This window comes from Rhinopithecus roxellana, chromosome 15 (genome assembly GCF_007565055.1).
Source record: "Rhinopithecus roxellana isolate Shanxi Qingling chromosome 15, ASM756505v1, whole genome shotgun sequence".
NCBI lineage: Eukaryota > Metazoa > Chordata > Mammalia > Primates > Cercopithecidae > Rhinopithecus > Rhinopithecus roxellana.
The window spans coordinates 96,925,214-96,945,788 of record NC_044563.1 but is presented as its reverse complement, the minus strand read 5'-3'; the positions used below and the strand labels follow the sequence as shown (position 1 = coordinate 96,945,788).

Here is a 20,575-nt window from a genome sequence, read left to right as displayed (position 1 = left end):
CCTTCACAGTTAATCCATCGAATATGCCCTCACACAGGCAGAATGCAGTTGGAATCTGTTCTTCAGAGTCAACAGCAGCTGGGCACAGCACCTGCTCATTTAATTAGTGACCAGGGTTATATTTGCGATCATGTGTAACTCCTTCATAATGGTGGATGTAACTCTCAAGGCTTATTTGCAAATAGACATGCAAACCCATGTCTGCATGTTTGAGGCATGTCCCATGTTGATTTCCTGGACAAGGCTGGCTCCGTGAATTTTTGTACAGCAGGGATCTACTGTCTTTATTGTACCTTAGAGGGTTCCCCGTGCTTGTGTGTAGTGGGATAGGCACCTGTCCCAGAATCCTCTATAGCTGGGCACAAAAGGCTGGGAGAGTGTGTCCGAGATCTTGTGGGATCATTATCCAAGGGATATTTTCCAAGAATTTCTGCTGATTTTCAGTAAGACATGCACAGGTTCCTTCTTATTCTGTTCTTTTTTTTTTCCTTTGAGACAGAGTCTCACTCTGTCCCCCAGGCTGGAGTGCAATGGTTCAGTCTCAACTCACTGCAACCTCCACCTCCTGGGTCCAAGCAATTTTCATGCCTCAGCCCCCCAAGTAGGTGAAATTACAGGCATGCGCCACCATGCCCAGCTATTTTTTTTTCATTTTTAGTAGAGACGAGGTTTCAACATGTTGCCCAGGCTGGTCTTGAACTCCTGACTTCAGGTAATCTACCTGCCTTGGCTTCCCAAAGTGCTAGGATTACAGGTGTGAGCCACTGCGCCCTGCCTTATTCTGTTCTTATTGGCACATTTCTACCTTGCTTAAAATAGAAGGAATCCTTCCTGTGATAGTGAATGATACCTTATACATGCAAAGGAAGGATATCAGGTTTGCTTCAGCCACTATAGGGGTCCTTGGCTGTAGGCCAAGTTTACCTAGACTCCCTTGGCACTGAGCTGGATGGACTCAGATATGTAAATGTCAGAAGCAGGCCCATATTTACTATGCATTTTAGATCTGGATTTTAAGAGGGCAGGGAGGAGAAGTAAATGCTGAAGGTTCGTTTGAGAGGTTTTCATCTATGACCATTAGTGATTCCAGAAGCATGTCATTGTCCAGTTTTTCATTGGTTCTCATTTCGTTTTCTCTGCCTGGTCCTTGCATGGGGTCTGCCTTTCATGCTGGATTGAGTATCAAACCAGTTATCTGTGTAATCACCCTCACTTCTGGATAGTACCTGGGAGCAATATACAGAGAAGCCTGGACTTGGAGTCAGACCTGGGTTCTAATGCTTAGTTCTTTCAACAAATGTTTATTGAGCATCTACTATGTGTCAGGCACTGTTCCAGGGGATATAGTAGTGAACAAAATAGCAAAGTTCCACTCTAATATAGCTTATATTTATAGAGGAAGGAGACAGATGATAAGCAGGTAATAAGTGTGTAAAATAAATAGCATCAGGTAATGGTAAGTGCTGTAAAGAATCTGTTACCAGGTGTGGAAATCTGGGAAAGTTACTTAACATCTCAGAGGTTCGTTTGCTACATCTGTAAAACGGAGATTCTGTCTCTACCTCTCAAGGCTGTTAGAGTTACAATGATATTAAATTGTGGAAGTACCTAGGACACACACAGTAGGTACTCAGGAAATTTTCCTCTTTTCACATTATCTTCTTATGTAGATGTGGTGAGATTGTTCCTTGCAAACTTAAAAGATGGCTCTCTGGTTTATCAGAGCACAAGGGGAAAAACTGGTGTTGTCTCTGATTTGCAAATCTTCCCAGTCATTTTTCAGTGGTCATTCTGAGTACCTTTTTTTGAAAAAAAAAAATTTTTTTTTGCAAGGATACATGCGAAAGCACCTTGAGGCAGAAGGACAGAGTAGGTTTGCAAGAATATTTAGTTAACTGTTGGTCATCTCTGTCCACCTCTGTAGTGCCTCTCTTTTGAGAGCTTGTTTGGAGGTTCTAGCAGGGGACTGCAGCTACTTGAATACCCTTGACCGAAGACCAGTCCTCCTCTATCGTGGATGGTCTTCCTCTTCGACTGAGTGTGCAGCTTCAGGAGGGACGCATATGGAGCAGTGAGGGAGGAAGGGGATACCTGCTTAGCCAGCCGGATTAGCCAAATCAATCCTGGTGATCAATGGGGTGACAGATGTCGCAGCCAGATTGCCCTCACATCCTGTAGTGCCTCTTTTCAAGAGACAGAACAGCAGCTTCTTTCAGGAGCACACATCACACTTCATGCCTAAGCAGTGAAGCACAGTGAACATCCACATCAAGCCACCTGCTGTTGCAGCCAGTTTTGAGTCAATTCTTGTCTGATTATAGCCAAAGCAGGAATCACAGACTTCAGCAAAAACAAAACAGGGATTCCCAAGAGTCTACCTCTATGAAATGAGGGTTTTCTGAAAAGCCTGTTTCTCACAATAAGCCTTGACTTTGTGCATACTCCCAACCCCCAAAGCAGGAGTAAGATAAATAGGAAACAGTTACAGCTGCAGGGCTTTTACTGTGGGGAGCAGACAGCTGTCACTGGGCCTGGCTACACTAAGAAAGAGAAATGTAGCCTATGACGTTTTCTAGGAGTGGAAACAAGTTGGGTGGTGCTTGGGCTTTTAGTCTGGAAGAGCCATAGTGCCTCCTTGCTTCTGCTCCTATAAAGGAAATGTGTGATAACCTCCCTCTGACCTGCATTTCTATCTTCATGCTACAGGCTGTGCACACGGGGATGCGAGCGCTCATCTATAACAGCTCCACTGCGGGCTCTCAGGCCGAGCAGTCAGGCATGAGGACCTACTACTTCAGTGCTGACACCCAGGAGGACATGAACGCTTGGGTCAGGGCCATGAACCAGGCTGCACAGGTGCTGTCTCGATCATCACTGAAGAGGTTAGTCCTGATGGAGGGTCCCTGCCACAGCACCTCCTACACTAGGATTAGGACCCTCTTGGGTGCCTGAGATTCCGTTTGCTCACTTGTATTAAGCATTACCCTCTCTTTATAAACTTTCTTCGTTAAACAAAAACACTAAGGCCTGGAAGGGTGAAATGACTGCCTGGGATCCACAGCCATGGATACTGGCATGTGTGTGCTTCTCGGTTTTTCTTCTCTTATGTATGAAGGGACAACTTTGGGGCACCAGGTGGGGAGAGGACAGTCAAGAAAGGTCTTGCAAACTGAAAATCTGCTACAGACTAACTGCCATGTTGCTGGGACCTGACCTGGGAGTGATCTTCCAGTTGCTCCCTCTCTGAAATAGTTCAACCAAACATATAATCAGAGATCTTGAAATTCCTGAGTCTGTTGGCTGTAGGTGATTCCCTGAGAGAAAACAAGAGGAATATGAATGAAGTCAAGGGCTCAGAGAGAGAGATCAGAGTGGCCCTGAAAAAGTCTGGGTATACCTTTATCTGGCCTTCATCTCACATTGGGCCCATTCCTTCCTATCCTGACACTTCGCTCTTTGACAATGTTCTTTCAGTGAGGCCTCAAAACTGAAGTGTATTCGCTTGCAACCTAAGGGTGGAACTTCTTAGTGACTGAAAATGGATTGCACTGGTATGTTTAGCTTGTGAATCTTTCCACCTCACATATATGTGGTTTTCGGAATTCGTGGTATTTCCTAGCTTTATGGTCTCTTTCATGCAGCATACAGACCTCATGAAATATAAATAGAGGTATAAATAGTGACCTCCATCAGGAGGCCAGGGTATGGTCAGACTCTTCCCTCTGAAGCTCCCATAGCACTTCAGTCTGAGCATTTTTCACACTGTTTTTGTTTCCCCCTTCTGTCTAATTTTCAGTATCCTAGGCTTAAAGCAGAGATCATCTTTATATCTTGGTTTTGTTTTGTTTTGTTTTGAGACAGAGTCTCGCTTTTGTCGCCCAAGCTGGAGCGCAATGGCGCAATCTTGGCTCACTGCAACCTCTGCCTCCTGGGTTAAAGCGATTCTCCTGCCTTAGCCTCCAGAGTAGCTGGGATTACAAGTGCCTGCCACCATGCCCAGCCAATTTTTTGTATTTAGTGGAGACAGGGTTTCATCACGTTGGCCAGGCTGGTCTTGAACTCCTGACTTCAAGTGATCCACCCACCTCGGTCTTCCAAAGTGCTCGGATTACATACGTGAGTCACCATGCCCAGCCTGTCTTTATATCTCAATGCACAACATCTGACACATAGTAAGCTCTGAAATGTCTGTTGAGTGAGTGAGTGAGTGAGAGATTAGACGAATGAATGAATGAAGATGTTGAACAGGACAGGACCAAAGACTGCCCTAGGAGCTTCCACATGGACCCTGAATCAGTAACAGTCAATTTTGACTCTACTTTCTAGCATTGTCATCCAGCCTGCATTTTTCGGTTGTTTCCATAATAATGATCTGAAAGGCTCTGCCTGAGCCTGTGGGGCTCAGCTCACAGTGTGGTTGGCATCTCCCTTCTCACCCCAGGAGAAGGAAACTGGCTAGATTTGACACATCTTACTCCTAGTGCACAGGCTAGTCCCCAACAGTCACTGTTTCCTGGTCTTTATTCTTCATTCTTTTAATATACATATATGTTTACAGTATATGTATATAGTCATTCCTTGGTATCCATGGAGGACTGGTGCTAGGAAGCCCCACAGATACCAGAATACTCAGAGTCCCTTATACAAAATAGTGTATTTGCATATAACCTCCGCACATGCTTTAAATCATTTCTAGATTGCAAGATTACATATAATACCTAATACAATGTAAATGCTATGTAAATAGTTGTTATACTGTATTGTTTAGGAAATAATGACAAGAAAATAAGTCTGCCTGTGTTCACTACAGACACAACCATCCTTTTTTTCCCTTGTAAATATTTTTAATTTGTGGTTGGTTGAATCCATGGATATGAAACCCTGGATACAGAGAAGTCTGACTATGTATATATATATGCGTGTGTGTATATATATGTATACATATAGTTAAGTATATACAAATTTTTTAATGTATATTGTATAGTTAACTATATAATGAATGAAAACATTCTAAGTATAAAAATGCAAAAACTAAAGACAAAGATATCCCAAATCACCTTCCCAAGGTAATCTCTATAATCAGGTTAATTGGCTTTTAGACTATTTTCTATGCATTTATATACATATATGCACTTATATGTAAGTTTCTCTTGTGCTTTCTGAAAGCGTGAATAATGACGTCTTAAAGATCACTAAATATCAGTATATATGAATCACCTTTAATTTTTACTCATATGGTATTTCAGTGTAGATGTACTGTAGTGTAGTTTTAAAACCTGTATTTAAAATTTCTGTATTAACCTTCTACAAGCCTCTGCATGTGTGAGTCTTTCAGATTGCTGGGCAAAAGTATAACACGTTTTTAATTTTAACCAATACCATTAAATTGCCCTTTAAAGAAAAATGTGTGGCCGGGCGCGGCGGCTCATGCCTGTAATTCCAGCACTTTGGGAGGCCGAGGCGGGCGGATCACGAGGTCAGGAGATCGAGACCATCCTGGCTAACACACTGAAACCCCGTCTCTACTGAAAATACCAAAAATTAGCAGAGTGTGGTGGTGGGCACCTGTAGTCCCAGCTACTCGGAGGCTGAGGCAGGAGAATAGCATGAACCCGGGAGGCGGAGCTTGCAGTAAGCAGAGATTGCGGGCCACCGCACTCCAGCCTGGGCGACAGAGCAACACTCTGTCTCAGAACAAAACAAAAGAAAACTGTGTATTCCACTAGTGAGTGTGTCATTTCACCATATCTTTGCCAATAGTTGATATTATGTCTTTTAATTTTACTGGCCTGATACATAAATAGTATCTGATTATCTTAATTTAATGTATATTTCTATGATGGTGAAGATCTTTTGTATTTCTACTTTTTTTTTTTTTTTTTTTTTAAAGACACGGAGTCTCACTCTATCACTCACTGCTCGAGTGCAGTGGTATGATCGTAGCTCACTGCAGCCTTGAACTCCTGGGCTCAAGCAATCCACTCACGTCAGCCTCGCTAGTAGCTGGGACCTCAGTGTGGGCCACCACATCATGCCTGGCTAATTTTTTATTTTTTTTTTTGAGACCGAGTCTCGCTCCGTCGCCTGGACTGGAGTGCAATTGCCAGATCTCAGCTCACTGCAAGCTCCGCCTTCCGGGTTTACACCATTCTCCTGCCTCAGCCTCCCGAGTAGCTGGGACTACAGGTGCCCGCCACCTCACCCGGCTAGTTTTTTGTATTTTTTTTTTTTTTTTTTAGTAGAGATGGGGTTTCACCGTGTTAGCCAGGATGGTCTCGATCTCCTGACCTCGTGATCCACCCGTCTCGGCCTCCCAAAGTGCTGGGATTACAGGCTTGAGCCACCGCGCTCGGCCAATGCCTGGCTAATTTTACAAGAGTTTTTAGAGACAGGCTTACTGTGTTTCCCTGTCTGGTCTTGAATTCCTTGCCTCAAGCAATCCTCCTAGCTCAGCCTCCTGAGCAGCTGAGATGACAGTCACCAGCCACCATGCCCAGCTCAATGGCCAAGTGTATTTCCTATTAAGTGCATTTCCTGTACCTATCCTCTGCCCATTTTTCAACTGAGTTGTTTGCCTTTTCTTGCTGCCTCCTTTCCTGTGTGCTCTGAAATCTGCCAAGGTTAGCAGTGCTGCTTAGCCTCTTGCAGAGGTTGATGATAGGCTATGGAATTTGTTTTTCCTCTTCTTTCAAAATCAGAATGCTGTTTGCCAGTTTCTAATATTCTGGCCTTTTCCCCCTTCCCTTTGATTCCTTAGAGATCACCCAATAGGTTTCTCAAGCCCAAATTCCCTTATGTCACTGGGGCACCACCGATAGCTGGGCCTGGAGCTCAACTACAGGAGAGCAGGGCTTCCTGTTCTTCCTCCCCATCGTGGACTTTCAGGCTGTCTTAACCAGGTTTGTTCTCTTTTTCCTGGTGAAGATCATTCTTCTTAATGAAGATGTGGAATTAAACCTAGAAGCTGGAGAATTCTGCCTTCTCTGTTTATGCTGGGTCTTCTTCCCTAACCAGAGACGCCTACATCTGTTTTTTTAAAACCCTCCTTTATTTTAATAAATAGAAATTTTGTTTCTGTTTTGTTTTACTTTAAATAAACAAACAACTCCTTCTAGACTTTGCTTTTTCTGCCATTGTTCATGTGGACCCATTCCACTATGGATTTGTGCCCCACCTTCCATTTCTTGTAAATGGCCTTTTATAATTTGAGCTCCAAGAGTTCCCTGTGTTATTACACTAGAGATGGCAAAATGGGTTTCTTCTTGTGTCCCAACTTTGTTCAATTCATTGTGGCTGACTAGGATGCTAGGTAAGAGAGAATTTGAGAATGAGATTGAACTTTATAGGAAAAAAGTACATGATTTATCTCAAACAAAACAAAATGAAAAACAGAAAAAAAAAACAAAAACAAAAACAAAGCCCAAGAAACTAAAACCAAATAAAAAACACAAGTTTTTCCAATAAAGACATAATAGCATTTCTCCATAAGTTTCTGAGAGCTGAAATTGTCAGCCAAGCAAATACAGACTTACTAAATGTTCTATTTTTCCAGAATAAGATATTCAGACATTTGGTTGGTTAAAATTATTCATCAGGCAGACTAAATCTTGCCTGTCTTCCAGTTTGGTGTTTGGCCTTGGAAAAGCTCCATCTCTGTAAGTGGGTGGCCCCAACAGTAGCATTTCATTTGCTCCCTCTCTGATTCTCCCCCAGAGGCTTCTCTCTTTATTCATACAGGCAGATGCTTCCTTTATTAGTGGTGGTATGTATTAGGACTGTTGATTGCAGATGACAGAAAATACAGAGAAATTTACCTTCCAAAGGAGGGAATTTATCGGTTCATGTCACTGAAAAGCTCAAGATAGATCTGGCTTTAGAAACAATGGGGTTCAAGGCTCAGACAATATCACTAAAAGTCATATTCTCAGAGTCTGGGCCCTTCCCACCTGTGTGTTGAATTCAGTCTTGAGCTCCATGAGGAGGTCCCTGGCACATCTAGGGCCTGGTGGCAAGATAGCTGCAGTGGTCCCAAACTCATGTCATCAAAGTTAAAATCCAGTAGGAAAGAGCCAGTGTCTGGTCCAGAAGCTCTGAGATTCATACTGATTAGGCAGGTTTAGTTTGCATTTATGTCCCCAACCATCTCCCATGGCCAGGGACAACATTATGCTGATAGCGGAGGCCTGAAACACATGCTTCACTTCTGAGAACCAGGGGTGGAACTGTATCCAGGTTGTGAGTACTGAGAGCGAGGTGGTGTGGGTTCCCAAGGAAGTGTTAGGACTCCGTGGGCAGAGGACCATGGGCAGAAATGGCTTACTGGGACATGGTAAAGAGGGCATCAATAATCAATGTCCAGGCTGGCTGATTTATCCCTCACTTCCTACTATACCTATTTCTTTTGCCTTAAGAATCTCTTCCCAGCACTTAGTCTCTGAAATCGGATAGACCTGGGTTCAGATCCCTGCTCTATTACTTTCTGCCAGTGTCATCTTGTGCAAATTATGCATGCTTTTGAAACCTTGATTTTTCTTAATTCATAGGCTTGCTACAAGGATTAAATTAAATGTATCAAGTGCTTGCTTAGTCCAGTGCCTGAGACATAATAGGTGCTCCCTATCAGCTATATTAACTTCCATAGGATTTGCTTTGACAGTATTTTCAGCCATTTTCTCTTTACCCCCTTCCAGTTTCATCATTAATTCCTAGATCTCAATGATGAGTCTCCTATGAACAAACTACACTCTCTCCCCTGCCAGGATGTACTCATCTCCTAGCAGTGTGAGTTGTCCAACAGTTCAGGGTCCCTACAGCCCCATCCCTAAGTCCTATCTGTCTTCAGCTCCCACTTCCCCCAGCCTCTTCCTATTCTTCTGGCCCAGGAGCAGAGCTAAGAGCCCTCACTGCAACTCTGACTTTTTTATTTGAGACAAAGTCTCACTCTGTCACCAGGCTGGAGTGCAGTGGCATGATCTTGGCTCACTGCAACCTCCGCCTCCCAGGTTCAAGTGAACCTCCCACCTCAGCCTCCCAAATAGCTAGGACTACAGGCATGTGCCACTGTGCCTGGCTCATTTTTTGTAATTTTTGTAGAGATGGGGTTTCACCATGATGCCCAGGCTGGCCTGCAACTCCTGGGCTCAAGTGATCCACCTACCTCAGCCTCCCAAAGTGTTAGGATTACAGGAGTGAGCCACCGCATCTAACCTGCACCTCTGACTTTTTGTTCTCTTGTTTGTTACACAGGCTTCAGAACTCCATGATAGACATGAATTCTAGTATATTTGAGATCCCACATCACGTGCTGTGAGGGACACCCTGCACTACTGGCAGGGCCTACTCTCTACCCCTGCCAGTCATCTTCTACCCCACATCCATATTCTTCCACTGGCCATGCTGTGGACTCTGGTTTTTAATTCTCTACAACCTTTTTGAAATCTGTCTTACCAACTTCCCCCATAGTACTCCCTTTTCTATCTTGTGTAAGGATGTTTTTTCCTCTCTAACAAGCTAAAGCACTAAGTAAGGAGGTTATTTGCAGCTCACAAAACTGACAAGTGACCCACTCAGGCAGGAGGGCATATCAGAAACAGAACTCATCTTTTTTCTCAATTTCCTAACCTCTGTGTTCTCTGGAGTAGCTGCAGTCCTGTCTTGGGACTAAAGAAACTTACAGTAGAGTCACCATTAGAATGAGGTCCAATTTCCTTAGTCTTTGGAAACCCTACATGGACCTGGTCCCTACAGACACCTTTGGTTCATCTCCTGCCATTTCCCATTCTCTGTGGCATGCTGAACTTCTTTCAGCAACTTGAGTTGGTGCATATGATCATGCATTCATCCATTTAGTCTTTTATTCTATAAATATTTATTAAGGGTGGCCAGGTGTGGTGTCTCATGCCTGTAATCCCAGCACTTTGGGAGGCCTAGGCAGGCGGATCACCTGAAGTCAGGGGTTTGAGACCAGCCAACATGGCAAAACTCTGTCTCTACTAAAACACAAAAATTAGCTTGGTGGCGCATGCCTGTAATCCCACCTACTCAGGAGGCTGAGGCAGGAGAATCACTTGAATCCGGGAGGAGGAGGTTGTAGTGAGCTGAAACCACACCACTGCACTCCAGCCTGGGTGATACAGCAAGACTCCATCTCAAAAAAAAAAAAAAAAAGTTTATATATATATATAACTCCTGAGCTCAGATGATCCACCCACCTTGTCCTCCCAAAGTGCTGGGATATATATATATATATATGGGATATATATATATATATATATATATATACACACACACACACACATATATATATATATGGCATACTGTGGGTCAAACACTGTTAAAGATGCTAAGAATACAGTAGTGTTCAAGGAGAGAGAGGCAAGATGCCATGCTGCTTACATTCTGGAGGGGTGGGGCAGGAAGACAAACCATAAACAGGAAAACAAGAAATCATTAAGACAATTTGTATCAAGATCTATACATGAAGACAGTAAGACCGAGTGATGAATTAGGGTAGGACTAGGGCAAGGGAGTAGCCACTTTTGTTTGGGTGGTCAGGAAAGGATTCTAGATGGGGCCTGATTGATACAAGAAAGTCAGATACACAAAACTTTGAGAAAGAGTGTTCTGAGCAGAGGTGATGGCATGTACAAATGAGCATAGAGCATGGCTGAACCAAAGTGAGCAAGGGGAGTATAGACTGATGAGGTGTGGGAGGATAGAGGTCCTTCTCATGAGACAACCAGGATCCCTCTGGGCTTTGCTTACCCACTTTACCAGCCCTCTCACCTGCACCAGGGCAACCCCAACATATCCTCAGGTTAGCCCAGATGAATGATATTTCCTCCTTCCCTGACTATTCAGCGTGTCAGATATCCCTGTTTGTAGTACACTGTCATTCCTTATTCATAGGTCTTTCATGCTAAAGTTATGCTGACATGCTTTCTCATTGTCACCCCTACCAGACTTAAAGCTCCTTGAAAATGAGAACTGCATAGGTCTCATCTGTCAGTGTCTGGCATATAATAAGTGTTCAGTTAATGCGTAGATACATGGGGGTTTGGGCTACAAATTTTCATATGCAGTTATCCAAAGAGCTGAAATCTCAAGAAGTTTTATCTTTCACAAATGGAGGTATAAAAAAGGGACACTTCTTCATTTTTTGAGGAAATTTCAGCAGTTTTACAAACATAAAATGCTTACATACAAAGTCAACCTTGTGATAATGCACTTTCAAGGAGTCAAATTTGCAAAAGATGTGTAAACCAAATTAGAGCGCTCTAAAAGTCTTTGTACAATTTGTACCTCTAGTATTGGGAACAATGTGAAGGTGAAACACACAACGTAGCAAATTGACCCTATGTGTGAAGGGACAGACGTTATACATGGTTGAATAATTTGGTAGGGGAGATTTTTGGTATTTTTTGCTTGCATTTTCACTTTTATGTTTTTCAAAATACTCGCTGTACTTGCATTTAGAGAATGGTTGTAGTATAGAAATGTTGTAGTATTTGCTGTGCATTTGAAACTCTGGTTCTTGCTCAGCTGTTGCAATTAAGCGCTCTTCCCCTTTTGCAGCACCAGTGATAATTAGCTTTTAAACTTTTGTCTTTCACCATTAAGTAGCCCTGTACACTTACCATAGCTATTTTGCAAGGGAACAGTTTTACTGATCTCTTCCATTGTGCTGTAAGGAATAGAGGAAGAAAGAATACTTGGCTTTTCCATTACTACATCTGGCCTTTAGGATTTCAGCATTCTGGATTTTCATCATTTTGTGAGGGAACAGTTTTACTGATCTCTTCCATTGTGCAGGAATACAGGAAGAAGGAATGATATTTGGCTTCTCCATTACCACATCTGGCTTTTAGGATTTCAACATTCTGGATTTTAATCTTTCGGGATTGTGATTTTCAACTTTAGGGATTTTGACCTTTCGTGATGATGGTGTTCAGGATTGTATCTTTCGAGATTATGATCTGCAACAGGTACATGGATGTTTGGCTGGCCAGGTGGGTAGGCAGATGAATGGATGAACAGATGAACAAAACAGTTGAGAAACCTCTACCTGTAAGATGTTCCAGTGAGGATTTGGGATGGCTGGGAGTGATCGGAACGCTCTCCTGGGACTCGTGCATGGGGGATCGGCCTGCTCAGAAGTGGCCCACACATTTTAGGTTATTTGCACTGTCTTTGAGAGCTAAGTCTTTGGCCTTCCAAACTCTAATCACCATCGGCAAAGTGTAGCTGGACAGCCCCGGAGACTGGACTAGCCTCTTGGATCCTCACCAGAAGTAATTTATAGACATGTTTTCAGCCTTGCACAGGGCTTTGGAGTCGTATCAGATGAGGTTTGAGTCCTGCTTATGTCACTAGTTGCATGATCCAAGGCAAGTTGGCTAATCTCTCTGAGCATCACTTTAATTCTTTTTTTTTTTTTTTTTTTATGAGAGGGAGTTTGGCTTTGTCACGCAGACTGGAGTGCAATGGCACGATCTCAGCTCACTGCAGCCTCCACTTCCCAGATTCAAACAATTCTCCTGCCTCAGTTTCCTGAGTGGCTGGGACTACAGACGCCTGCCACCACGCCTGGCTAATATTTTTTGTATTTTTAATAGAAATGGGATTTTGCCATATTGGCCAGGCTGGTCTTGAACTCCTGAGCTCAAGTGATCCACCTACCTTGACCTCCGAAAGTGCTGGGATTAGATGTGAGTCACCGTGCCTGGCCACTTTTATTACTTTTCATGAAAGAAAAATGTCTCTAGCACTGTGGGTTTGTGTGGTGATAAGAAGAGGTAGTAAAGTGCTTAGCTCAGAGTTTTGCATTCAGTAAGTGCTCAGTCAGTGATGGCTGCCGCTGCCAGACTCCTGTCCTTTGTTAGAGTCCATTTATTATAGGTAATCCAGTAGTTGTGTGTGCCCTCAGCCTCTCTGGGCTCAGTCCCGACCTTGCAGAATTGTTACAGGGATTACAGGTTGTCCGTGACAGATTCCTAGCACACAGTAGAACCTAGCATATGGTAACAATAACCAAGCCCTGGCCATTAAAAGAGTGTATCTCCCAGACCGTGACTGCTGGTTTCCCTGGGGAGATGGAAAGTGAGTGAGCATGGTGTATGCTAGAGCTTCAGGGTGGCTCAGGTTGAGCTGTGACTGGTGGCATGGCTTACCCAGGTAAAAGAAACAGAGAAGGATTCTCCAGGCAGGAATGAACAAAGTGAGGAGGGCTGGCAGGCCTGGAGTAGCTTTTTCCTTTTCTTAATCTGGTTTGTCAATCCCTACAACTTTAAAAGGGACTTTGCCAATAGCTGCTCTACTGAGGCAGGAGGCAACCTCAGCGTAGCATTCTGGTTGTTTCATTTATTCTGCAGCCTTGCTCTTCTCTGTGGGAGGGAGGCCTGAAGGATTGTGGAGGGTGTCATCAAAGCTGTCAAGCCCTCTTGTTAATTTAGGCAGAGCACAGCATGAAAAGTAGCAGGCTATTCTCCCTCCATCCCAAGGGGGCTGCCCTATTTAACTCTGGGGAAAAGAAGAAACTAACTCCCTTCTCCATTTCTCAAATGCTAGGAACTCATTCAAAAGAGCGAGCCTGCCTTAGGGTGCTCCACATACTTTGGGCTCCTTTCTCTTCAGTCTTTTGTACAAGTCTATTGATTATGCCCAGAGTGGGTTCTGGCTTTTGAGCCCACCCTATTCCTGAGACTGCAGATCAGTGCTCAGGACCCAGGATCTGTTAACACAGGCTGAGCTGCTTTCCCATAGCAGGACTTCATCATCTGGCCTGGCTCAGATCCAACTCTCCAAGACTCTCAGGGGCCTGGGTTCTTGTTCTTGGGCTCCTAGTTTGGTCATTTAGGTAAGGTGAGTTGGGAGGGATCCTTTGAGTGGGATTACAACAGAAAGGCTATGTCGATCATCAGGACTAAGGTTCTATCAAGCCCCTACAAGCTGTCATTCCTCTTCCCATCTCAGTATTTGAATGAGATTGAATGTGTGTGGGGTGTGTGCGCATTTAGCATTAAGATAGAGGGAAATATTATTCCTCATTGCCTGATGAGATAAATGACTTGGAGGCAGAATAAAATAATCAGTGCACAGTTGCTTGGTAAGATCTGTTAACATTCAAGTTCTTGTGAAGAAAAGAAATAAGTGAGAAGTATCACCAGTCTGAGGTATGTGCTCTTCCCACTTGGAAGGGAAAATAAGAATTTGCTCTAAACAGACAAATAGTATTCTGTGATATGCTAGAAATGCTGGGGCCCAACTGTTACAAGAGTAGCCCCTTGTAACAGTTAGGGGTCATGTCTGGTTGCTAGAAATGAACAACCCAATTTAGGGTGGCATAATCAAATTGGGTTTTAGTTTTCTCCCATAGCAGAAATCCAGGGGTAGTCAGTAGATTGGTACAGTAGCACTGTCATGCAATCAGGGACATGGGCTCTTTATCTCCTTCTACCCAGCTTTTAGCATATGACTGGCATCCTTATTTTTATCATGTTGCAGTTCAGCAAAGTCTAAATCCCAGGCAGGAAGAAGAGAGGGGTTAGCTAAGCTTGCCTTCTTATAAAGACTTTCCTGGAGGACCCCACCTAGCAATTTATGCTTATATCTTATTGGCCAAAACTATGTTATATGATCATCCTCAGCTACAAGGGAGGTTGGGAACTGTAAGTGTTTTGCAGTGTACATTGCCACTTTGAAAAAACTGGGGCAAAGGAGGAGGGAATACTTATTGGGTAGTAAAGACATTTGTATTTGAGGGCATACTGTGTGCCAGACACTGTGCTATGCTGTTTCTGTGCATTGTCTCCATTAATCCTCACAACAGCCCAAGGAGACACTGTTATCCCATGTTACAGATGGGGAACTTGAGACTAGAGATGTCACTTGCCCAGGGTCACACAGTTTATGTGTGGTGGAACCAGCTCTTGAATCTGGGTCCAACTGGTTCTAAAATCTGTGCCTGCTGTTATTTTCAAAAAGTGACACATATGACCAAAATGGTCACTGAGTGTCAGGAATTTCCTGTGTTCTTGAACAGTGACTGGTTTCAGATGTTCATGATCGTAGCATGACCTGCATGGGAACAGCAGCCCATCTGGAAAGGCTTGTGTTGTCTTAGCTAAACATCTATGCTCTGCATGGCCAAGCTGCCTGAGTAATACAGTCATTGACAGCCGAGGGGTGCTTCATTCTTTCCCATCATTGTGCTAAATCGAGCATTGCAGATCTGTTTTGTGACAAGTGTCCTGACTTAAGAAGTCATGTGTTAAATTATTGGGAATGCAAAGAGACAGGGAGAATACCAAAAAACTTTTTTGACCTTAAATTCCATAACTTAGTAAGTTAAATGTTTAGGTCTGGTAAGGTGGGGGAGTAGGGAATATACTTTCACCTTCTTACCTGCATCCAGAGCATAAACATTTTGTGCACAAAGGCGCATCTTATGCAAGTCCCGGGAGCCATGGGAATAAGGAACTGTTCATAACCCCAAAGTCTTCAGGGCTAGAAAACTGCCCAGTGGCAAACTGACTACCATTCGCTTAGCCGCCCTCTAAAGCTTTGTTTTGCAATAAATGCTGGTATTAATCTAAAGAAAATTATTTATCATCCTCTGTCAAATTTATTTCCAGGAAGCACTGGCATATATGGGAGTGTATATACTCATGTACAGTCATAGTAAGGACTAAGACTTATGGTTAAATTAGCTCCAAGGTTAGAGAAGACTAACAGACTCCATGATTTGAGGGTCAGGTGTTTATGGGAACAGTATTCAATGTGGTTACCATAATTAAATTGGGCTTCAGGGTTGTCTGGCTTTGAAGGCAAAGGCTATTTTCTCTACTACTTTCTTATACTCCCAGGTGCCTGTCCCAATGGGGGCTGTATAGGTGCTCGGTAAATACATGGTGATTGGTTAGGGAAGGAAGAAAAATCCATGTTACAATTGGTTGGGCTGAGACATTATGCCCACAGTCTTTGGGTTCCGGAGTTGAAGAATCCTTCATTTCCTCTCAATTCTAATGTCATACCCATAGGTGGCATATTTGTTTCACTATCTGGCTCTTATGACAAGATGCTCTTTTATCTTTGGGGTGTGAATAACAAGGAGATACAATTACCTGGGTATCACAATTGGACTAACCACTTAGAAATATCAGAGCAAGTATAACCAAAGCAGCATGCCAGATTCTAAAGCTTCAGCAACTTGGCCAGAGTGTGATCCAGAGGGCAGCCAGAGCCTTCATCATCTCTGAAGTAGCCTCAGCACATCCTCTGTGGGTGGTTTCCTGGATGTAAGAAATAATAAAGAAGATAGGCCTGGCACAGTGGTTCATGCCTGTAATCCCAGCACTTCTGGAGGCTGAGTTGGGAGGATTGCTTGAGCTCAGGATTTCGAGACCAGCCTGGGCAACAAGAAAGGCCTTGTCTCTACAAAAAAAAAAAAAAAAAAAAAAAATTAAAAATTAGCCAGACGTGGTGGCAGGAGCCTGTGGTACCAGTTACGCAGGAGTCAGAGGTGGAAGGATCACTTGATCCTCGGAGGCTGAGGCTGTGGTGATATCTGTTCGCACCAGTGCATTCCAGCCTTGGTGACATAGTGAGACCCTGTATCAAAAAAAGAAAAAAAAAAGAAGATAATGGCCAACTTAGGCAACTTGAGGACTGTTGGTTCAGGTTACACTAATCTAGTTATGGAGGATTAAAGGGAGAAAGGAAAAACAAAGCTAAAACTCATCGTGTGAAAAAAAGAAAAAAGAGAAAAAAAACTGTCCTATGTACATTGTGGAACAGAGTTGTCCCTTTATAAGCTTACAGTAAGAATTACTTTTTCTTTTTTGAGGTGGAGTCTTGCGCTCTCACCCAGGCTGGAGTGCAGTGGTATAATCTCAGCTCACGGCAACCTCTGCCTCCCAGGTTCAAGCAATTCTCCTGCCTCAACCTCCTGAGTAGCTGGGACTACAGGTGCACACCACCATGCCCAGCTAATTTTTGTATTTTTAGTAGAGTCGGGATTTCACCATATTGGTCAGGCTGGTCTCGAACCCCTGACCTGAGGTGATTCACCTCCCTTGGCATGCCACCACACCCAGCTGAATTACTTTTTCTTTAAGTATGGGCTCCTGAATATTTCCCATATTTTCCTCCTATTGGAATTTATAGAGCCACTGAATGTTAACAATGGATGGGCCCTCACTCATCAGTATCTCAATATGTCATTGTAAAATGATTTAATAGGCAGGACCCCTTCCAGTATAAGTAACAGAAACCAAACTCAAGCTAACAACTGAAAAAGGGAATTTAGGCCCAGTAGGGTGGCTCATGCTTGTAATCCTAAAACTTTGAGGGGCTGAGGCAGGTGGATCACTTGAACACAGGAGTTTGAGACCAGCCTGGGCAACATAGCAAGACCCAGTCTCTACAAATTTTTTTTTTTTTTTTTTTTTTTTTAATTAGCAGAGCATGGTGGCATGCACCTGTAGTCCCAGCTACTCAGGAGGCTGAGGTGGGAGGATCACTTGAGCCCAGCAGATCAAGGCTACAGTGAGCCATGATCATGCCACTGCACTGCAGCCTGGGTGAGAGAGCAAGATGCTGTGGAATTTATTTATTAACAACTAAAAAATCCAAAGAGATATCTGTTTTACATATGGTTAGATGTAGGAGCTTAAGCCAAGTTTTTAGGATTCTATGTTTCTCCACCTGCTTTCCTTTGTGTTAACTTCATTCTTAAGCGGTGCCTTCCCACACAATTGCAGCAGCTCCAACCGAAGTCCCAGGGCTGACTCTGATTGGCCTGGAGTAGTCAACTCCTGAACCAGTCACTGAGACTGTGGACCCTCAGCTGGACAGGGAGTCAGCAGCACCTGAACCACCTGGACTGAGGGTAGGAGAAAGTGATCCCCAAATGAAAATTGAAATGCTATTATCAGAAGGGCAGTGGATACAGTGTGGAGGTTGGAGAGCAAAGAAGTCCTCCATTGGATAAGAGGAGTTCCAAAGACGCATTATTTTTTCCCACAAAGCTTGGGGTTTCCATGGAAAAGACATTGGTACATGAACAGCAAGAAGAGTGATTGCTTTTCTCAGTTCTCCCTGTATATTAGTCCATTCTCACACTGCTATGAAGAACTGCCCGAGAATGGATAATTTATAAAGGAAAGAGGTTTATTGACTCACAGTTCCACATGGCTGGGGAGGCCTCAAGAAACTTACAATCATGGTGGAAGGGAAAGCAAACATGTCCTTCTTTGCATGATGGCAGGAAGAAGTGCCAAGCAAAAAGAGAAAAGCTGCTTCTAAAACCATCAGATCTCATGAGAACATGCTCACTATCAGGAAAACAGCATGAGGGTAACCTCCTCATGATTCAGTTTCCTCCCACCAGATCCTTCCCACGACACATGGGGATTATGGGAACTACAGTTCAAGATGAGATTTGGGTGGGGACACAGCCAAACCATATCACCCTGCCTAAGTTAAAGGCAACAGACCCACACACAGTGAGAAGCAGACCCCATGTGGAGGGTTGTATTTTCACATTATATTGACATTCTAACTAGCTCTCAGGGTGAGTTGATTCTGTCCTGAATCTGTGTTGATTATTGGTAGCTGGGGTTCTGAAGTTGTTGCAAAGACACCTGGGGTGTGGCCACCGAGATGTAAATGCAGTAGCATTTCTATTATGTACTCTCATGTGGAGAAGAAAATGCCTCTGGCTTGGCTCCATTTTGAGTGGTGGATCTTAAGGCCAGGACCTTTTTTTTTTTTTTTTTAACCAAGGAGTATGGCTAAACCAGCTGCCCCATCTAAGTAAAGGTCTTTGGTAATTTTTCTAGTCCATCTGAGCTGAGCTGGAACAAGTTCTCTTGCCTCCCTAATCTAAATTCTGCAAAGCTTGTGGAGCCACTATTGTATCCCTGGTGCCAGGTGATCAGGATGCAGACAACTAGGACCCTGCCCCAAGGAGGCAGAGAGAAGGGCAGCTTACCGGGGGAGATGGACCATGAAAGAGGAGCCCTCCACCATGTTCCAAAGCTCCTCCTGTAGCCTCAGTTCACACCCTGACCTATCACCCCACCCCATTCTCTTTTATAGCTTCCAGGTTTGCACAGACACATGTGGAGAGGCAGTAGAGCAAAGCCTACTACACATGGGCTCTGGAGTCTACCTGCGTTTAAGCCCAGGCTCCACTCTGTTCCAGCTGTTTGATCTTGGGCAAACAATCGATCTTCTCTGTGCCTCAGTTTCCTGATTGTTAAAATCTGACTAATAATACTTCACAGAATTGTTGTAGATAGACATGAGAGTTGTTTCTGTTTGAACTGTTCCCTGATAAGATAGAAACAGGTTGCTGTTCACATAAAGAGGTTGCTGTGCCCATTCTCTATTCACCATCTTTGAAGAGTGTTAATTATGCTATCATTTGTACTTTGGGCTGTGCTAGACACCAGTGGGAGGGATCCTGAGCTCAGGAGCCTTCCATTTAAGCCCCAGACAGACAAACGGACAAATCGCAAAAGGAAAAGGCAAGATCAGTAGCACAGAGTAGAATGGAAGCACAGGAGTGGTCTTCATGTGAATGTCACATGTATAATTTATTCATTCTCTCTTGCAGTAGTAGTTATGGAGTGCCTATTTTATACCAGTCATTGTGTAGAAGTTCTGGGCGTATGATGATCAGCCAGATGGGCCTCTGGCCAAAAGAACTCATAGTTTATTTGGGAGCTAGATGAATAAACACAGTTTTGGTCCAGTGCGATTAGTGTGACAGTGGGGTCAGCATAAGATCCTATTCTAAATTGGAAGTGTATGTTAGGGCGGCTTTCTGGAGGAGGTATTGTTTAAGCCAGATCCCCAAAGGAGCAGAAGTTAGGCAGGCAGAGTGAGGACATGAGCATGAAAGGTATTCTGGGCAGAGGGAATAGCCTGTGCAAAGGCCTGCAGGTGACTGAGTGTACAGTGCATTTCATCGTGGAGTCTTGGCTGTGGAGCAAACTGAATGTGCTGCTGTCATTGCAGGGACATGGAGAGGGTGGAGCGGCAGGCTGTCCCCCAGGCCAACCACACAGAGTCCTGTCACGAATGTGGCCGGGTGGGACCTGGACATATGAGAGATTGTTCTCATCGTGGCCATGATGACATTGTCAACTTCGAGAGGCAGGAGCAGGAGGGAGAGCAGTACCGTTCCCAGAGGGACCCGCTGGAGGGCAAGCGGGACCGGAGCAAGGCCAGGTCTCCGTACTCGCCGGCCGAGGAGGATGCCTTGTTTATGGATTTACCCAGTGGCCCAAGAGGCCAGCAGGCACAGCCCCAACGGGCAGAGAAGAATGGAATGCTGCCTGCCTCATATGGCCCAGGAGAACAGAATGGGACTGGCGGGTACCAGCGGGCCTTTCCTCCCAGGACCAACCCTGAAAAACACAGCCAAAGGAAGAGCAATCTGGCCCAGGTGGAGCACTGGGCAAGGGCCCAGAAGGGGGACAGCAGGAGGTGAGTAATAGACTCAGGATCACTGCTTATAACGAGTGCGATAATGTAGTGGCAATAGCTGTCATTTAGCGAGCACTTGCTG

At 44.2% G+C, this 20,575-nt stretch overlaps 1 protein-coding gene across 7 annotated transcripts in view; it reads left to right on the top strand.

Moving 5' to 3' along the window:
- PLEKHA7 (pleckstrin homology domain containing A7) overlaps nucleotides 1-20,575 on the top strand; it is a 233,303-nt gene that overhangs the window by 166,314 nt on the left and 46,414 nt on the right. For 6 of the 7 annotated variants that reach the window (XM_030918966.1, XM_030918963.1, XM_030918964.1 and 3 more), the window contains 2 exons: nucleotides 2,707-2,882; nucleotides 20,023-20,493. In XM_030918966.1, the coding sequence (XP_030774826.1) occupies nucleotides 2,707-2,882; nucleotides 20,023-20,493 (647 nt within the window). The remainder of the gene's footprint in view (nucleotides 1-2,706; nucleotides 2,883-20,022; nucleotides 20,494-20,575) is intronic. The other variant, XM_030918968.1, reaches the window with a different exon arrangement.